At 35.7% G+C, this 21,257-nt stretch overlaps 1 protein-coding gene and 1 non-coding gene across 2 annotated transcripts in view; one reads left to right on the top strand and one right to left on the bottom strand.

The window, feature by feature from the left end:
- Nucleotides 1-21,257, top strand: part of LOC126979701 (soluble guanylate cyclase 88E) — a 104,342-nt gene extending 83,085 nt beyond the window's left edge. The window contains exons 4-16 of the mRNA XM_050829163.1: nucleotides 3,187-3,392; nucleotides 5,158-5,281; nucleotides 7,892-8,033; nucleotides 10,577-10,703; nucleotides 11,208-11,412; nucleotides 12,437-12,583; nucleotides 13,631-13,763; nucleotides 14,631-14,858; nucleotides 15,469-15,852; nucleotides 17,901-18,003; nucleotides 18,979-19,057; nucleotides 19,206-19,350; nucleotides 20,743-21,257. Coding sequence (XP_050685120.1) covers nucleotides 3,187-3,392; nucleotides 5,158-5,281; nucleotides 7,892-8,033; nucleotides 10,577-10,703; nucleotides 11,208-11,412; nucleotides 12,437-12,583; nucleotides 13,631-13,763; nucleotides 14,631-14,858; nucleotides 15,469-15,852; nucleotides 17,901-18,003; nucleotides 18,979-19,057; nucleotides 19,206-19,350; nucleotides 20,743-21,032 — 2,313 coding nt within the window. The 3' untranslated portion in view covers nucleotides 21,033-21,257. The remainder of the gene's footprint in view (nucleotides 1-3,186; nucleotides 3,393-5,157; nucleotides 5,282-7,891; nucleotides 8,034-10,576; nucleotides 10,704-11,207; nucleotides 11,413-12,436; nucleotides 12,584-13,630; nucleotides 13,764-14,630; nucleotides 14,859-15,468; nucleotides 15,853-17,900; nucleotides 18,004-18,978; nucleotides 19,058-19,205; nucleotides 19,351-20,742) is intronic.
- Nucleotides 244-316, bottom strand: Trnaa-agc (transfer RNA alanine (anticodon AGC)). The gene has a single exon. It is a non-coding gene; the product is annotated as a tRNA-Ala (tRNA).

Raw genomic sequence — 21,257 nt, 5'->3', positions numbered from 1 at the left:
TCTTTAGCAAACTAATTTTACAAGCCACGGCGTCCTTCAAAGCGAAACTTGCACATCCATTAGGAATTTCTAAATAAAGTTTCATTTATATGACGAAAAAATACAATTATAAAGATGAGAAACTTGCTGGACACTATTTGGACATCTAAATTGTGCATCAGAAATGTCTTTACTATGAGTTAGTTTAAAATTGATAAATAAAACTTTTCAATGAAATAAGAAAAATTAAAAAAAAAACTCAATTGGAGGCGCCGGGTATCGATCCCGGTACCTCTCGCATGCTAAGCGAGCGCTCTACCATCTGAGCTACGCCCCCTGTGCTATCCTAGTTTGAAAATAATCATATTAAATTAAGTAGGATTCTTAATTGTGTCATATTTCACTAGAGGGCACTGGCACTACGTTTATACAGGACATAATAGATTTTTAATTTTATATTTTTTTTTATTAAACACAACACAAAAATAGTGAAGATTTAGTATGATCTAATAAGTTATTTCAATTGAATATATTTTTAAGTCATTAATTCTTAATCAAGACACGCCCTTAAAGTGACTTTGTACTACATATGTGTCTTGATACACATAAAGATCGCTAGATGGCGTTGTATCAACTATTGCTTATTTACTTTATTATTTTTTATTTAGCTTTTGTAGTGATTTTATTATGGCCGTTCACGTTAAAATCACGTACCTATCTCTTGTTACGGATACATTGCTGTCACTGACTGTTAAATGACAAGATCTTATCTTTACATAGTTATGTCAAATATAATTATAGTCCAATGCTTTATGTCGATAGAATGACTATAATGATTGAAATGTAAGTACCTAAGCGTAAAAGTAAAGATTTGTCTACTTCTAGTAAGCTAAACTAAGGTTAGATAGGTTATTGATAACGGCCGTAAATTAGTTTCTTGCACAGACGTATAAAAGGGAAGCAGACCTAACACAAATTCACAAACACATGGATGTGAATAATTTAATATCTACATTTATTTTACTCCAAATAAAAGGGCAATAATGTTATCTCTTTCTTTTTGTCTACGTATACGTCTGTGGTTTCTTGTTACTAAATACTAGTATATTATACAATGATACTCTGTGGTTTCTTGCGTCCGTTCTTAACAGTCATGAGGCATACTTTTTCGATTGGGTGGTAGATTTTGACTTTCAATAAGTGAGTTCATATTCTGATATGAAAAAAAAAATTTGAACAAGCTGCACTGCCCGCGACGTCGTCCGCGTGAAAACTTTAAAGCAGCAAAAATACTGTGCCTGCATCTAGTCACTTGCTAACTAGTCTAGTCTAGTGTTACTAACAATATCTAGCCTTAAATATATTGTTCCGAGTTATAATATTCATACAAAATTACAATTAAATCTATTCGGTTGTTTTTACGTTTTGCCTGGACATAAATAGAAACAAAATTCTATAAAGTTTATTGACTGCGGCAATGTTGGTAGTAGTAATTTTGTTACGAAGTACAATTATTATCGACCTATATATTGGGGCAATTACCTAATAAGGGGGCAAAAGGGCAAGGGACTTTCGTGATGGAAAGTGGTGAGGCAGGACAAACACAAAGCACGAGTATGATTGGATACGGAGTATTCTTTATTTTTGAAGGCAGAATTATAACTTAATATTTATAATAATTAACTAGATGATGAGTTACTATAAATGAGATTAAATATAAGTAGTATAGTATATAAGTTTTACCAATGGGAGGCTCCATTGCACAGGCTAGATTATGGGTACCACAACGGCGCCTATTTCTGCCGTGAAGCAGTAATGTGTAAGCATTATTGTGTTTCGGTCTGAAGGGCGCCGTAGCTAGTGAACTATAGGTGACGAGCGCAGTTGTAGCGGCGCTTAGAATTTTTAGATTTTTCAAAAATATTGAGCTGTGTTGCATTGTAATAGGCAGGGCGTATGAGTTACCATCCTGAACGTCCCGCTCTTGTCGTCTCTTATTTCATAAAAACAGGTACCTTATATGAACTGTAATCTTTACAGTACCTAGACTGTTAGCAAAGACGATTCTAGAAACCAATATTCTATCTACATGTAAAAAGCTATAATCGTAAAATTATTCTTATTGAAAGCTATAACGATAGTCAATGGGCCGAGAACGAGCTCAAAGCTATTTTCTAGTGTCTGAGCGAGTGCCATCTCAGTAATGACGTCATATACTACAAACTCTTAAGTTTTATAGTCAACTTCACCTTCGTCAAACTGCTGAGGTCCTAGTATTTATACTTATTTATTAATTGATCTCCTTACTACCATGATTAGTTTTTATTACCTATTTACTATTTATGTGACAGCAATAGCAGCCATCTGAGATTAAACAACGTAGCACGAATCGATTCCGATCACGACATGCTGCGTCCGTAAGTGAGCATTAAGATGGAATCTTAATGCAGCCACATCGTTCAAACCGCTCACATAATATTAAGTGATGCAGAAATAGATGGGCTTACTGTCCAGAACGAACACTGCTCATTTTCAAATAAAATTATCAAATCAAAATCACTTATTCATTTAGGTCAATGAAATGAGATGTATAAATATTATAAGTTACATATTTTACCATTACCTCGACCATATTTTAGGGAAGGGAACGTCGCACCACAAGACGCCAATTAACTTCGAACTAACATTCTACACACACACACACACACACATACTCACGCCTTGTTCCCGTCGAGGTAGTCAGAGACAATAGAATGCCATTTGCTTCTATCCTTACAAACCTCACGCGCTTCCTCTACATTCATTAATCTTTTCATACATGCTCGCCGGTTGCGGGTGCTTCGGACCTCTCCTTTTCTCAAAACGTCCCAAATTTGATCAACGAATGTTCTACGAGGTCTCCCGCGACCGGCTTGCCCACACACACTTGCCTTATATATTTGATGCGTCATTCTTTCTTCACTCATTCGCTCCACGTGTCCAAACCATTTAAGCATTCCTTTTTCAGTCCTTGTCACAACATCCTCTTTCAAACCACAGCGCGCTCGTATTACCGCATTCGGAATTCTATCAGTCAGTCTTACCCCACACATACTACTCAGTGATCGCATTTCAACTGCGTTAATTCTGCTTTTATGCTTCTTCTGCCATACCCAACTCTTACTTCCATACATTAACGTAACTAACATTCTATTTTTTTAATTCCAGGTAGCAAGACACTTCTACCACAAAGAAATGCGGATAGAGTTACTAAGGGAAGAGCTACTGTTGGATACTGTCCACGTAACCTTCCAACTAACATTTGATAACCGAGCATTTACGCTAGCTTCCTTGGCGATGACCAGAGAGGAGAAACACTTACCCATAAGCGCGTCGGTGCTCTTTGAAATATTTCCGTTTTGTATTGTCTTTGGGTAAGTATTTAAATATACTTTGACGAGCTCTTCCTCGATTTGAATGAGATTACTGAATTGAAATTACGCTCATAAAAATATTAGGCCATTTAAAGAACAGTGATGTAGGTACATAATGTCAATAATCGAAATAAACATAAACTTTAATTATAATAATAATAATTTAACATAGCAATTTCATCTAATAGGCTCTGTGAAATTGCTAAATATTACATAGTAGACTGTATTATATCTTATAATAAACTCCCTAATGATATTAGAATATTAACAATAAAACAATTTGTATATAATTATAATAATAATAATTATAATATAATAATATTGACACACTTGTTTACACAAATTATCTTGCCCCAAGTTAAGCATAATAGCCTGTGTTATGGGTTACAAGACAATGATATATTTAATACAATATACTTACTTAAACATACATATATTTATATAAACATACATAAATACATTTAAACATCCATGACTCGAAAACAAACATCTATATTCATCATATAAATGCTTGCACCTACCGGGATTCGAACCCGGGACCTCTAGCTTAGTAGGTAGGATCGCTAACCACTCGGCTATACAGGTATTTATATGTACCGTAATAAAATAAATCAACATCTAAGGCTCATTATAATGTGAAAGATTATATATAGTTTTTGTGAATTATTGAATTTTATGGTGGATTTGTAATAACGAAACGTCAAAACTACCACCCATTCGAAAATTTACGTCCCAGACCGAAGAATTACGGGCGGAAGAAGAAATTCAGCGGGCTTCTTTTTATATAACATTTTGTAGCATTTCATTAGTTTTATATAATTTGTATATTCTGAGGCACATAAGCTTTAAACTAGTTTGAAAAGAATAATCTGTATTTGACGACTTGGTTGCCATAGTTATCTGTTGCACACTCTAGAACGAGTTTTTTTTCTCGACTTCTTGTTTCTAGTCTTTATCGACTTCCTTCATGGTGTCGGAAAAAGGTGACGCTGTGCCCCTGCAAAGTACAACTTGTACATCGTAATTGTAAATGTTCAGCGCACTTAAACTTCAAGAAAACTTAAAAATAAATGCTCTTTAAATTTTTTTTGTAGTTATTCCCCGTTGGTTAGCTGTATTTGTGCGCAATTGGGTTGTATTAGTCGCTTATCGACCAATACTACTACTTTTTACTTATCATAAGAAACGTCGGTCTACGTAAAATAATAATCGTAGTAAATTGGCAAGATGTGTTCCTTATCTTCTTCGTGACACTCTTGGTATAACGTTCGTGGTCATCACGAAGTGACATCTTTTGGGGCAGATGTTATTTGCCACACGAGCATTCGCTGGCCGACAGCCTGGTACACTTGATCAATGGACCTCCCACAGCAGACTTAATTTGGTTGGTCCATCGCAGGGGCGACCTTCCTCGCCGTCTAGTGCCCTCCACTTTGCGCTGCACGACAAGGCGCTTGATGGACTTGACTTGAGACGTGTCCGCAACTAGGTCGCCTTTGAATCTTGGCGACGAGCATAATTGTTCGCATTGAAGTTTTACAGAAGTTAACTCTAAACAATGTCGTTATAAGCTTTACCAATCTAAATTTTGACTTTCAAAGATAACAAATGAATGAAGCAGCACTGCATTGTATTACTTAACGCCTCTCACCTAGATTAATTTATGGGTTTGTGTGCCTTTAGTTTTATTTAGTTGGTTGGTAGATGCAAAATTGTTAATTAAGAATTATTTATCAGACCCTAATTTCAGAAAATTGTTTTCCAGGTCTGATATGATAGTCCGCAGTATTGGCAACTCCCTGATGGTGATACTGCCAGATCTGGTCGGCAAGAAGATCACAAACTGGTTCGATCTGGTCAGACCACTCATTGCATTTAAATTTCAAACGGTAAGTATATGAATACTCCTTCGTTATGTCTAACCTGTACTACATGGTAGCGAAACCTCGACTGAGGAAAATATAGATTAGCTTATTTGTACAAGCTTCGAGATGTGTTTCTACCAGAAAAGAAGTTGCCAGAATATCAATAAGAGGAATACAAATATTTTATCTGCATCATTTCTTACATCATATGACCTCCAACAACTTAGAATGAAGGCCGCATCACGCTGGGTATAGAAAGAAGTATTGAATAGGAAACATTCCGTTATGGACCAATATCGATAGAATGTACATGTGTCTCGCCTGAAGAAGAAAATTTGCATAAGAAAATACGCAGAAGTTTGTACAAGCTTCGAGATGTGGTGCTACTGGAGAATGTTACAAAATGGCTGGACACAGAAAATATCTATTGCATTTGCAGGAAATGCGGACTGCAGGGTTTCAAACAGATTCTCTGGGAACAAGACAGGACTAGGTTCACCGAGCTTACGGCCTACCGCCTATAGTGAAGAGGTACCAGGAAAGAGAGAGATACATATATATATAAATACAGTGACAAGTTGTTAGGGAGTCAAAATTTATAATGGAGCATAAAACAGGTGTAATGATACATTTTCCGAAAACAAAAAGCGATTTCTCTATTTTTCATTGCTTCAGACAGTGTTGTAGCCATACAGAGGTAGTGTTGATTTTTATTTTTATTTTTATTTTAAGCAGTCAGAGAGCAGCCTGCACTAGAAAAAAATATTCAGTCGTGTGGTACCAACTTACCAGGGAGTTAGTAATGGTGATGACGTCGTCTGGACTATGCTACCACCGTTATGTCGCGCAGGCGAATTGTGTAATAAACAATGTATAGTAAATAATGTAAAACATAAACCGAATACGTGATGCTACAAGGTTTTGAATCGTTAAATGAAAAACAATAATACGTTACTCTTGTAAGTAATGTAATATATACTAAGGCCAACGAGACAAGATAAATAATGTAAACTAACAGAACGTTACTAAGTTATATTATACTGAGTTATATATATTGTCATAAACACGGTTGATTTGTACTCTTCCGACGAATCATCTTTGTCTTATACATACAGAATATTATAGAATATATTAATCCATAATTTGTATATTTATTTATTCAAATAAAAATGTTTTTAACTAACTTTTAACTTTGTTTACATTATTTATCTTGTCTCGTTGGCCTTACTATTAAGGTATTCAAATTTTATAAAGCGATTAAGTTTGTGAGGTTGTATTGGGTAGTCTCTGGATCTACTGAATTTATTTTGATCGAAATAGTTTTTGTGAGTGTTTTCATTAATTATTGTAATCGGATTTACAAAGTACGTAAGAGAAAAAACGGTCGCATGAAAACGTTTCTACGAACGCTGCCGTAACGATGAGAGATAAAATAATACTAGTAGTTGCCCGTTGCATTCGCAACTAAAGGTTTTATCTCAATACTGCCTGTCAGCCAGTTGGCATAGCGACATCCCATTCTGCACGGACGCACGCCAAGAAAGGGAAGATATAATATATATTACTAGCTGACCCAGCAAACGTTGTATTGGCGATATTAAAATCGCGATACAAAAGTAACTGTTGATCGTAGATGGGTGAAAATTTGAAGTTGTATGTATTTTTTAATGTTGACTCATAATCAAACAAATTTAAAAAAAAGTCAAAATATTAAAAAAAAATCATGTGGACCACCCTTAACATTTAGGGGGATGAAAAATAGATGTTGTCCGATTCTCAGACTTCCCAATATGCACTCAAAATTTCATGAGAATCGGTCAAGCCGTTTCGGAGGAGTTCAATGTTGAAACACCATGACACGAGAATTTTATATATTAGAAGTTATAAGATAATTGTTGATGACGAATAACTAATATTATGGTTACACTAGAATGGTTACACATGAAGACGAAGTCGCGGGTGACAACTAATGTATGTATAATATACAGTGTGGCGCTATGATGGGGACATTAAATGAATACACGGCTATCAAAACTCAATCGTAAAAAAAATATGTATTTCTTTTTATGATTAAGGTAATAAGGTTAAGAAGTTAGACCGGTGTGTCTATTTAATGGCGCCATTGTAGCGATACGCTTTATAAAGTATAACATATAGGTAAGTATAATATTATAAGTGTTATTAAATGAGTAGATTATTAACATTTATTAGTAACACAACTCAAAACATCTATTAATGTTCTCAATTTTTTTTTATAGTGTTAAGGATATTTTTAAGTTAAAGTAACATATTTGGCTAGCTCATCTAAACAAACAGATATCTAGAATATTCTATATTGTATTCGAGGCAATAGATGTCATTGAATTTCATCATAGCATTGCCGTAAGGTATAAAAATATCAATGAACAGATAAGACTAGCGCCATCTATCGTCCGCCTAAAACAACTTAACATATTGCATTCTTTAATACTTATTATGCATATTTTGCATTGGTAATAATTTGTTTCGATAGTTTATGGTTCATAAATTAAGTATTTTATTTATTTATTAAGGAGTAAACGAATATTACGTGTTATTTTAAAAACAGAAAACATACCCACGTGTAATATGATTTCAAATAGGTATATGTTTCAGATACTTAATCGAACCAATAATATCTTCGAGCTGGTAACAGTTGAAGCTGTGATGCACGAGAAAGCTCTTGATAGACGCAATGAGATGGTCCGCCTTTCCGACGAATCAGATGCTGCTTCCGAAAAGAATTTGACGTTGAAAGGTATTCTGTCATTCAGTTCAGTGATGGCTACTCATGTTAAACAAAGCTAAACCTGTTACCTACTAACATTGTGGTTAATGTATTTTAACCTTACCAACTAACCCTACGCTCGTCTTGTGTTGTCAAGTGAAGAGTAAATATCACCAAAATTAAAGCTTTGTTCAAATGATTTGTTGTCAAATGACTAGGCGATGAAGTTAAGTGAAAAAAAAAACATACAAGGTTTATTCAATGTAATCTTTAGTTAAAAGAAATTGCATTTACAGACATGGTCCCAAAGAAACGTTTCGCCTACGATGGACGACCATTGCCAGCCTTAATAAACTTACATCTGAAAGGTATTTTGGTTGGAGAAATAATATTAGAACCAACCTTTCGTCCATTTTGTGCGCTTTACTCACTGTGCAAATATCCACGCTGTAGTGTATATTATTCTTTTAATGTACATAATATTAAAAATGGTGCACTATTCACACATAATTATGAAGTTAAGAGTTTGCACCTTAAAAATTATCAGCCGCTTGCCCCTCTTATATGAAAAAAGTATGTATTTTTACTAGAATTAATCAGGTAAAACTCTGGTCAGGGATTATAAATATATATATATATATATATATATATATAAATATATATATATATATATATGGTAGTTCTTTTAATTTCCGAGTTGCACATCTTATATTCGATACTTCTTAGTTTTTTTTACTAAAAATAGGCACCTTCACATCCAAGGCACCTATAAAATTGAAGCTATACATCATAAAATGCAAGAAGGCCGATTACGCTGGTATGGGCATGTCATGCGTAAGGACGAACACCACATAATGAGTCGAGTCATGGATATGGATGAGGCCAAAAGAGGCAGAGGCCGCCCACCAACTACCTGGACTATTACCATTAACAAAGACATGACGATGTCTTTAGCTACGCTAGTAATGACCCAAGATCGCAAACAGTGGCGATTTAGTATCAGGAGGGTCGACCCCAAATAGGGAATGCGCCAGGGGAATATATTGGCACCGTCACATCACAGTATCGAGTATTATGTTTATTTATAAGGGTATATTACTTAATGCACAAGGCTTGAATGTATCTAAAATGTCTACTGAGCTCTATTACATATTTTTGAGATATTACAATCTCCCCACTGTTTTTAATGTTTGTAATTATTATGTGAATTAGAAATATATTATTATATAATGACATGGAGGTAATGTAATTTGCATGCCCTTTTTGGCTAATGTTTTGATTCGTATAGGATTTTTTGTTAACTTGTATACACACATTTTGCAAATAAAGAATTATTATTATTATTAGTCGATGTTATTGGTACTTTGTATAGTATAGTTTGGAGTAGAGCCTGTATTGCATCCTTTGTCAATTTATTTACTCTCAGTAGATTGCTGGTTCAACTTGCCAAACACTAGCTTTAGTATTTTCGTCGAAAAGTTATACTACAATTCAAGTATTATTTAGATGTGATTGTCTTCAAATATTCTCTAGAAATCAATATTCGTTATCTCCTTACTTCTGTTTTATAAACATAAAACAGAAACATAGAACAGACACTTATTGTAATAAAAGCAAACGCTTTTATTACAATAAGTGACAGGACAAGCAGGATGTTAAGCTGATGGTAATTGATACGCCCTGCCCATTACAATGAAGTGCCGGTCAGGATTCTTGAAAAATCCAAAAATTCTGAGTGGCACTACTATCGCGCTCGTCTCCTCGAGATATAAGATGTTTAGACCGAAACACAGTACTGCTTACACACTACTGCTTCGCGCTAGGAATAAGCGCCGTTATTCTTATCCTGAGCGGCACTGCATTGTAATGGGCAGAGCGTATCAATTACCATCAGCTGAACGTCCTGGTCGTCTCGTCCCTTATTATCATAAAAAAAAATGTAAATATAGTTGGAGGATTTGTTTTGTTTGAATAAATGTTTATTTATTTAAGACTGACAACAATGCTCATATGATTTGAGTCATCGCAGTACACAATGCAGCCCATCGTCATTCAATACATCATAAATCCAATCGTTGTGCATCTACACGCCACAACCCAGACTTTTACGATATAAAGTGACTTTATGCACCCATTTTTTATGAAATTGCAGGACAAACGAGCGTACCTACAAGTCTTCTGATGGAGAGTGATCACCGCCGCCCATACCCAAGAGTGTATGGGCGGCATATTGTAAGAACAACGTCAGAGGATTCTCAGTATCGTTGCCAGACTTTTCAGTCTGAATACGAAAGAAGTTCATTTCTTACTATCGTTGTATACTAAGAAGAAAGTTCCTTGTAAATCACACTGGAGGAACAATCCAGACTTATGGTGAAATTGTGGAATTCGAAGGAAAGTTGAGTGAACTTGTGTTGTATTTGTAGATCGATACGACATGAGTATCGTCAGAAAAACGTGTACCTTAAGGGCCGTCAATGGCTTCTGTGGTTCCTGTGGTCTTGTTACAGAAAAGCTTCTTTTTTCCAAAATGTATAAATTATATGAAATTAACTTGAACTTTTTGAATCCAGGTCAGATGATCTACATGGACAACTGGAGGATGATGATGTACCTTGGTACCCCCGTGATGCCGGATTTGGCTGCGCTGGTTTCAACTGGACTGTACATCAATGATCTCTCTATGCATGACTTCAGCAGGTTCGTTTAAAAAACAGTAAGTAAGAAAATACTTGATTTTGTAGCTGAAATGACATACGCCTGGCAAGAATTTTGAAGGCCACAGAGCGATGTGATTAAGGTCGCATCGGTCGATGATATACTGTTGTGGCTGTGTTAGATACATATATAACATACAGTGTAGAAATAATCATATCAAAAACCGAACACTCGTTTACTATGGGCCTTATGAAAAACACCTCATGGTCGCTAGATGATTGCGATACTAAAGTGGCAGTGGGCACGGTACATAGCTATGCGGACATATGGCCGTTGAGGCAGTAAAGTCCTCGAATGGCGACCACGTACCGAAATACGCAGTGTTGGTAGGCAAAATAACAAGATGGACCGATGATTAGATGAATGGTGCAGTTGTCATATCAATAGGAAACACTCTCTAATAGTCCCTATTTTTGTAATCGTATCCTAAGTTAAAATAAGTAATCAATACACACCAAGGCATCATAACACATTAGGACCTTACAGAGACCTCATGCTTGCTGGAACGCAACAGTCCGTTGAGTTAAAACTGGCTTTGGACCAGGAGCAGCAGAAGAGTAAGAAGCTGGAGGAGTCGATGAGGAAACTGGACGAGGAAATGAAAAGGACCGATGAGTTGTTATACCAGATGATACCGAAGCAAGTTGCAGACAGACTTCGTAATGGCGAGAATCCTATCGATACATGCGAGGTAATTATGCATTATCTACCTTTCACCAGTGTAAACTAGATTTCAACGTCGATGATTTCATAAAATCAGAAGTCCCTCATTTTTTTATATAAGAGGGTGCAAACGAGCTGTGATGGGGAGTGGTGAGGACTGCCCATAGACACCGCAACACCAGGAGCAATGAGATGCGTTGCCGGCCTTTAAAGTGGGAGTGTGCTCTATTGTTGAAGGTCCCCAAGTCGTATCGGATCTAGAAAACAGTAACAAGGAAAGTAATTTCTTACAAAAGGGTGTAGAATGCCAGACCTCAAAAGGTTGTAGGGCGTTAAAATCGCCAAGAAACGTGATCTCTGTGGTGGGATTCTGCTCCTAGGCTGAATCTGTAGCCATTTGGATGTGTACAAGGACTCTTTCAGTCTCTGCGTTACCGCTATGGATCCTATCCAGGTATCCGAAGATTCGCAGATGGTTGTCGCAGCTTTCGAGCAGCCACGGATACTCGGTATCGAGAACAGACATTCTCCCTGGCGTTTATACCCCGAGATGGAGATGAGTATATTGGAGAGAGGTAGGTCTGGTTTCGTCCTGGAGTAATCTTTTTTCAATATGCGTTTGTCTGTAGGGGGTGGGGTTTAAGCCTCCGGATAACCCACAGACCGAACGAAACATACCGTAATTTCACGTCGGTTTTAGATTGGAGAGTGGTATTTCTCCGGGCGTGCCAGCCTATTTCAGTTGTGTCGCTTAGGACGCAATGTTTGAACATTATGTTCATTCACCTCGAGACGTCAGAATTACTTAAAAATTTCCGCACGTATGAACGACCGATGATAGTGCATTTGTTTCTTTGTCCTTCGTATCCCAACCAGGATTACTATAGAAATATCGGCACACATACGATATAAGATTGATTCCAGTTTTTTTTTATGCTGTTTATAATAAATTAATATTAAGAATTAACGTTGAATTTTCATCTTTCGCCTTAACATACACGCCAACATAAAGTATTCATATGAACTATTTAATCTTTTGAGATACCTTTCAGATGTTCGACAGCGTGTCAATTCTCTTCTCTGACGTGGTGACCTTCACTGAAATCTGTTCCCGAATCACACCAATGGAAGTCGTCTCCATGTTGAACGCCATGTACTCCATATTTGATACTCTTACAGAGAGAAACAGAGTGTATAAGGTGAGAGGCTTACATGCATATATTTGTTACTTTTCTCTTCATCGGCTTGATCGATTAATTGAATACTATTATTATTCGTATAGAACAATCTTAATATTCATTAGCTATAGTTAGATTCAGTTGAGTTATTGGTATTTTAATATGCATTTTAATTTATTGATTTAATTTTTTATTGGATTCTAAATTAAAACCAAAAAGACCAAATTTTGAATCTTACTGTATTGTAAAGTTGAGAATAGTTTGTTTCCCTAAAATTATCTCGATCTGTCTATATTTTATGAGAAAGATTGAAATGACTACCAAGAAGTGCACGTTCGATGGTAAGAGATACGTCCTGCCTATTAATTAGAATGCAAGTCCGTTGCAGGATCCTTGGTTGAACCTGAAATTCATAGCGGCATCGCAATTGTGCTCATCACTTTGAGACATAGGGTGTTGAATCTCATTAGCCTAGTAACTTCATTACTACGAATCTCCTCAAACTGAAACACAGTAATAATTGCACATTAATTTATTATATTACCTAGTCTAAGTATCTTGTACCAAGTAGTCCTTTTTAAAATTATATGTTTTTTGCATATTGATGAAATCTTAATTTTTGACGTGATAACGTCTTATTAATATGGACGCTGGCACGCACGAAAAAGTGTCACATTCCCCCTGAGCCGAGCGTGCAAGCGAGAGGGAAGATAAAGCGATAAACAGGCACGATCGACCTAAGCGTTCGGCTTGTGACGAATCTTGTTCTTTGATTATTAAAAAAAAATTAACTTATGTATAATATTAGGTTTTGTTAGAATTTTGACTCCCAAATTAATATGACGTAAAAAAGATTATGATGTTATCACGTAAAATTTACACAATGCAATACACTTTGTGACTTTACACAAATCAATTTTTTTTATTACCTAAAAGATCTCATTCTATTTTGTTTCTAAGGCAAAGATTTTTGGAATCGAATTTCTGGCCAATCAAAATTTTATAATGTGTATAGCTTAAAGAAAGAAAAGAAGAGTCTGGTAAAGTTATTTATCATTTACTTTTTAGGTGGAAACTATAGGCGATGCTTATATGGTCGTATCTGGTGCTCCGGAGAAAGAAGACAACCATGCCGAAAAAGTCTGTGATATGGCATTGGACATGGTTGACGCGATCACAGACCTTAAAGATCCTAGCACTGGTGAGTATTCCACCTTCGCACGACACGCCACAAGTTAGGATATCATCCCCACCATCTGGATGTGTGGCGGTCCTCCACAGTGCGGTTTTCTAGGAGCTTTCTTCCACGTACTACAAAGCTGTGGAATGAGCTTCCTGGTGCGGTGTTTACGGGACGATATGATATGGGTACCTTCAAAAAAAGCGCGTACACCTTCCTTAAAGGCCGACAACGATCTTGTGATTCCTCTGGTGTTGCAAGAGAATGTGGGCGGCGGTGATCACTTAACATCAGGTGACCCGTACGTTTTCCTCCTATTCCATAAAAAAAAGAGTATCTTGAGGATTTCAGAAAAAAACATAATATTAACTATTCTTCCAATTAAATGTTACGTATATTTTTTTATCCCACCCACTGCTGAGCAAAAGCCTCTCGCTTTTGCTTTACTCCATTAATCGCGGTCGTTTGCCAGTTCCGACCTTTTTTGAAGTCGGTTGAAAAAAGACGCACCTACAGAAGTTGATACTTATGAATTAACTAAAACTAATCGTGCCAAATTTTATCATGACATCTTTTGAAAGTGTTCTGTGAATATAACAATTCTTCTCGATCACCTTGACACGACACCACACATTGTTTTAACTCCTCAGATGTTAAATTTACAATATAACTTTTCTGAGCTAACTTTTTCCAGACGAGACTTACATAGCTGAGCATGACAGCTCATAATCAATACCTACAAAATAAAGTTTTTAGCGCAGCTAAAGAAGTTTTCACTTCAACTGTGAAAAGGATGAAATTCAGTGTCAGGCTCCTAACGCTTTTAACAACAAAAAGACAATGGCATGGCATCTATACATCAATACATTATAAAGATTGTCGTTCCAGGATCCCATTTATCAATACGTGTGGGAGTACATTCTGGGGCAGTGGTAGCCGGAATTGTGGGCCTCAAAATGCCCAGGTACTGTCTTTTTGGAGACTCGGTCAATACTGCATCAAGAATGGAATCAACTTCTGAAGCCATGCGTATTCATATATCCCAAACCACACAGGAGTTATTGTCACCATCTTATAAAGTTACAGAAAGGGGAGAGATACAGGTCAAAGGAAAAGGTAAAAGATAATCATTTAAGTTCAGCAGTAATTTTATTAGCATTATTTTTGATGATTTCTAAAAACTTACTTCAGTCTCGTACAAGAATGTTGGAAATTCAGATTTGAGTGCGATAAATAGTTTAAATATAACTTTTCACCTCTCTAGCTCGTAAAACCATTGAGCAAAAGTAGACTACTTTTGTTTTTCTTTTTCGTTTTCGCCTTCGTCAATGTCGAGTGGTTTGGAGGAGGTACAAAGGAGGTACTATACTTTCCTTTTATCGATTAATGGCAAAAAAATATTTATCCTTAGTATTATTAAAATGATCTTGGTTTTCGGAATTTCTTAAGAAAAATAAAATAGAATAAATGTAAATATAATATAATGTATAAATATTATTCTCACATCTTGTATCTTCTACTATTATGTAATCACATAATAGTAAAGTTCTTACTTGTGCCTTTGAGTCTCGATGAAGCGAAATGTATGTTATGTTCTTTGAACTTTTTCAAACCCGTCGCTACTTATTGTTGAATTAATACTGATTTTAATTTCTATTATAAAGAATAGATCAAAAATTTATGAATAATACTAAAGCACATCTGTACATCTTATTTCACTTCACAGGCGCGATGAAAACATATTGGCTAGAAGGCCGAGAATCTAGAATGTGTCTATCGAAACTAATACCGTCTCAAATACAACCTGGACAGGAATTGGAGTGGGAAAAGGCAGCTGACGTTCGCGACAGCATCGCAGAACATTCAGCACAGCAATTTAACCATAAAGAAGCACAAATAAAAGATTCATTGTTTTTTCCTATCGCCAATTGTATATCTTCGCCCATAAGAAGTATTACTGGAAACATATTGCTAGCGTCACCAACTTCAAAACAACCACCAACTGTTACGACACCAACTGAAGAGAGGCGAATGTATTCGCCTGTGACATTTCAAGATGTTGCCAGAAGGAGTATAGCTAATTCCCCGAATAAGACAGAAAAAGACCGAGGTAAGCGTAAATTAATACAAAACCGGGTCCACCTAAGTTAAAAACTGTACAATTAACTATCGCTGTAGAATAAATAAAATAAGAGTTTAAAAATATTCTCCTCCAAGATATTAGATAAAATAACTTTTATTGAGTAAAGTCTTTAAGTACTTTGGGGTTATCTAACAAATATAATTTTAAAATTAATAATTAAAATTATTCTGCATTCAAATAATTGAAAGAAAACGAGTAGGTATATATGTATTTATCAAGATGACGAAAAATAAAAATTTTCGTCTAGGGATATTTCGCATTTTCTCAATTTACTCAACTTTTTTTTAAATAAATTTAAGCATGTATATAAATTTATAAAGCTCTTATATTAGACTAGACATCAGAATAAAACAAAAAATATTTTTGCTTACAATTAAGACGAAAACTGCAATAATGGTGAATCAAGAAAAAGTGAAAATTATGCTTTTGTTTTCTCAAGTTATTTCAATGGACACCCATGACATAAGAATCATCCTGCTACGGTTTTTCTTGCTTTGAATCAAGTTGGCAAAGTTCAAGGCTGTGGATATAATCCCAGGTTCTGCTAAGATGCCAAGCAAAATTGCTCTTTAGTTGCAATGTTTGCAGAAATTTTTACACGAATATATTTAGGAGTATGCCCAACTAGTACTGTATGCTTTTAGGTCTGGTGCAGTCTAATAACGATTAGTAATGCGTAGCTCTGCGTTGTCTACAGCCGTATACGATTGTGACAGTAAGGGAGCTTAAATAATGCACCAAAATCGTTGATTCCAACACATAATCCACATAATAATCATATCGGCAAAAAAAGTAAAGAAGGAAAGTTCAAATTGAATTTCAAATATTTTTAGTACCTAAACATAGGATTTAAAATCACTTATTGAGCATCGAAAACTACCGGTAGCACGACACACAGTGGGCTTCTTCTGCTTCTTTAAATAAAAGTCATCTAAATAAAGTATTTAAGTAAAAATATTTTATATTACATTTTCCTTTTAAAAATATTCGAAGATTCTTCTCTTATTATTTTTGTATAAAGAGAATAAAAAAAGTGAATGATGTAGTAATAACGTAAAAAGTAAACACATCAATAATATAAATGGATTCCACATGGATTGCTATGTGGATGTTACTGTTATAGATGCCTTAGACAAGGCCTGTGTAGAGGTGTCCAGGTCTCCCTCGGGAAAACACCGGGACCGAATAGTGCCCAAGAAACTTGTGGTTTCTATAGAGTCCTCGCTTGAGAAAGTTACAAATTGTTCAATACAAGTCTCAGAAGTCTCAAGTATGCGCCTTGAGTGAGTCACAATACTCCCTTTAATGCATCGCCTACTTTTGGAATACTGGGAGCAAACTGTGGGTCATAAATACAGCACGGTAATACTTCAAGCCAGCCCACATTCTCACGCGCTTAAGTGCAGGTCCCACCTACATAATATGGACTTTAGCTGTTATCTCTGGTTCGGTGCACCCCTAGGTATCTTGTGTTCCTCTACGGTGCAATTTTCAAGAACTTTCTTCAACGTACATCCAAACCATAAAATGAAGAAGGCAGAAAGTGAAACTGTGAACGCTGCAGTATTCCAATGCTGTGTGCTATCACCGACACAGTTTCTTCTGCATATCAGTGATATGTTTGACGTCTCTAAAATGCATTTTAGGCCATGTATGTCTCCCTATGAAGCTTCCTTGGATGGCCTTAAGCACCTTGAAAAAAAGGGGTGTAGTCCTTCCTTATAGACCGAAAAAGATCACTTAACATCACATAAGCTGTACGCTTGATCGACCTCCTCCTGCATAAAAAAGGATATTACCATACCATATATATCAGCCAGTATTTTTTGAGTTTCAGAACTTTATGCAAAATAATCCTAGACGGTGTTGGTGTGTGTATTAGAGAACGAACATACTCGATGAAAATGTTTATATGGAATATAGGGTCCGGGTCCACATCAATGTAAAGGTTTATGTATGGGTTGTCCATTGGAGTATCAAAATCATGCCTGTCTCTGAATTTTGTCCATTTTCAGACACGACGGATAACTCGACATCAGCCAGTGTTGGTGCTGGATGTACTGAGGCTGATTCTTTGGATCCGGCCAGAACCTTGGATAGTCTCAATTCTTCCGTTTGGTAAATAAAATATTTCTTTTATAAATTGGTCGCTCTTTGGGTCTGAGCCGAGCAAAGCATTTGCAACGGTTGTTTAAGATGGTCTATTTTTGCAACTTAATTTCTATTAGTAATTGGCTTTAATGATAAAATTTCAAATGAAGCATAAGAGGTTACTAAAATATTCCTACTGCCTTAAATTATCCTCGTACAAAATATGCTAGGTCATCTGTGAATCGTTCATGCAGTTATTACAATAATGTGACGTAGATATATTTTATTAAAAGTACTAATATGTATGTCTAAATTCTGCCTGATTTATGGGACTATTTTGGTCTATTAGATGCTCATGCACCACACTTTGCTGAAGATCATCACATGATCAAATGCATAGTTTAAGATTATATAAAGGACATACGGACAAACATTCATTTATATATATATCTTCTATATTAAATTCTCGTGTCACAATGTTAGTTACCTTACTCCTCCGAAACGGCTTTACTGATTTTTACCAAATTTTATATGCATATTCAGTAGGTCTGAGAATCGTCTATCTATTTTTCATACCCGTAAGTGATAAGGGTTGTTCACCCTTAACATTTTTTTTTTAAATTTTGGACAATTTTTTTTATTTTATTTTATTATGATTCAACATTAAAAAATACATACAATTTCAACTTTCACCGGTCTACGATCAACACCTATTTTTGTATCGCGATTTTAATATTGTTCTCTTCCATCCACAGATACGCAATATAAGTTGCAAGATGGCAATCGAACATAATGATTAGTACGATAAATTTTATTTACGATATATTTAGTAGGTCTGAGAATCGGTCATCATCTGTTTTTTATTCCCCAAAAATCTTTATTATTGAATTTTTTTTTATTACTTTATATGGCAATACAACGTTTGCTGGGTCAGCTAGTTTGTATATAATATTTTGTGACTATTAAATATTTTAAAAATGTATTTGTATTATATATTTATAGTTACAGTTCGACCTCACCATGTAGAGCTGCCACCGCACCGCCCTCGAAAGCGCGCGACAAAGAGTTCTACTCAGACATTGTAAGTTACCAGGGAAAAATGTTTATCCTACTAATCCTTGTCGCCCATAGTTTGGGGCAATATAAATTGTGTAAACATGCATTATTTTTATTAATATAGTCTTTATAATGTTTCTAATTTAACTATGTCCCTTTTTGTATCTTCGCAGCCAAGTGTTGTTCGATCACCACCTAATTCAGCGCCAATAATTGATGTGTCGCAAGAAAAAGTTGCCCACGCTAATAACATCTCAGCCACTGCTGACAATACCTCACATACTCAAACAGTTACTACACCCAGCGGTGAAGAAATAGGTAAGTTACCTGCTAGATATAATCTTCCATACGAAATTTAAACCCTTAGATGTTACAAATAAGACAACGTTTTATAGAAATTAATAATTATATTGCATAACAAAACAGCATGTAAGTGTAATGTAATGAAAAACGTTACATCTTCATAGTTTTTTTTTACAGGAAGAGCATGAGAAAATTTAGTCCAATGCAGGGTGCTCGCGTGCCTGAATAAATGAAACTATTTTTAAAAAAATTGTATGGTGCTAAGTCTGCTGTTGACATTAATGCTTTTCTTGTTTATCCAAGGTTGTTTTGTTTCATTCTTACATCTTTGCCTTCTGACCATAGCGGATCGAACTATGTCTGGTGCGCAGTTATCGCCATTTTGACACCAGACATATTATGTCTGGGTCCCAGTTGAGAGGAAATAACGTCATCAATTCACGGTATAGTCGAAAGTAGTCACATCCTTCAAGTATGACGTATTTCTGAAATGGCCATTGTATACTTAAATCCTAGGACTGAAATACTAGGACTCACTGAGCACAAATTCAAGAAATATATTAAAGCTTCTTTGACAAAGAAGGCTTAATATAGTATAATAGATTATATAGAGGATAATGATGCATCGTCCTTGTCTGGTTCTGCGCAGGCCATCTAAAATTGTATAATATTATTAATTAAATAGGTTAAGTTGTTATATAATTAAAAATATGGGCTGGGAGTTTCTTATTAGTTCTTCTCCCCATGTCAAAGCCCCTTTACGAACTGATGTAGCTTCATCACGTTTAACAAGACGTGCAATATGTTATGTTATTGTAATCCCTATGGAAAATAAATATATTTCTATTTCTAATCAAATCTTTTTTTGCATATTTACTGGATTATCTATAATGTTAAGCTCTAGTAGCAATGGGTTTCTTAAACATTGTTATTTATAGGAAATCTAATCAACGCCCAATTAATTTAGTTTCATAAAGGATACGAGTACATATTCCAGTATCAAGATGATCTAAAGTATGAATTAACTGATTATTGAGATGCACCATCTACTAGTATAACTACCTAATTACCTCATCATCGTCATTTCAGACGGAAGACGTCCACTGCTGGACAAAGGCCTCCCCCAAAGATCTCCACGAAGATCGGACCTGCACTGCCCTCATCTAACCTATTCCGGCGATCTTGACCAGATCGTCGGTCCATCTTGGGGCCTACCAACACTACGCCTTTCGATACGTGGTCGCCATTCGAGGACCTAACTGCCCCAACGGCCATCTGTCCGCCGAGCTATGTGCCCTGCCCACTGTCACTTCAGTTTCGCAATCATTATTATCCTAATTACCTATCATTATTAAAATCATTTTTAAAAAATAAGATTCAAATTCCTGTTATCTGATTAACTTCCAGAAACAGATGCTGAATACCAAGACGCTCAAACAGACACAAATAACATTGACACGGAGGCTGTTGAAAAAAATCACAAAAAACCCAGTCGTGTTGGAAGATTTCGATCTCGAATCGCACCGGGACAGCTTAAAGTTTGTACAACTTTAAAGAAAACACAAGTGGGTGCAGCAAATGTGCTGCCACATGGACATCACCACTCGAAGAATGTTAACCATCACCAATGCTGTGGAGCATTTGGTAACCCCCACGTTAGGCATAAAACTTCTAACTCCACGTGCCATTTGTTTTAAAAAAAAAATCAAAGACTTTAAGAGAATAGCTATTTAGTGTAGATGTTAATAGTCAAATGTAAGTGTAAACTTAAACCAAAAGTAGGTAGTATTTAAGTAGTAAAAATAATTCTTATCTAAACAATTACTAAAGCTTATTATAAGATCTCGATGTATTTATTTTGATCAAGGCATGTTAACTGTAAAATTAGTGTCGTAGATGAGTTATTAAAGAATTTGTAAAAA

This window comes from Leptidea sinapis, chromosome 4 (genome assembly GCF_905404315.1).
Source record: "Leptidea sinapis chromosome 4, ilLepSina1.1, whole genome shotgun sequence".
Taxonomy (NCBI): Eukaryota; Metazoa; Arthropoda; class Insecta; order Lepidoptera; family Pieridae; genus Leptidea; species Leptidea sinapis.
This window is presented reverse-complemented; position numbering and strand designations above follow the sequence as displayed.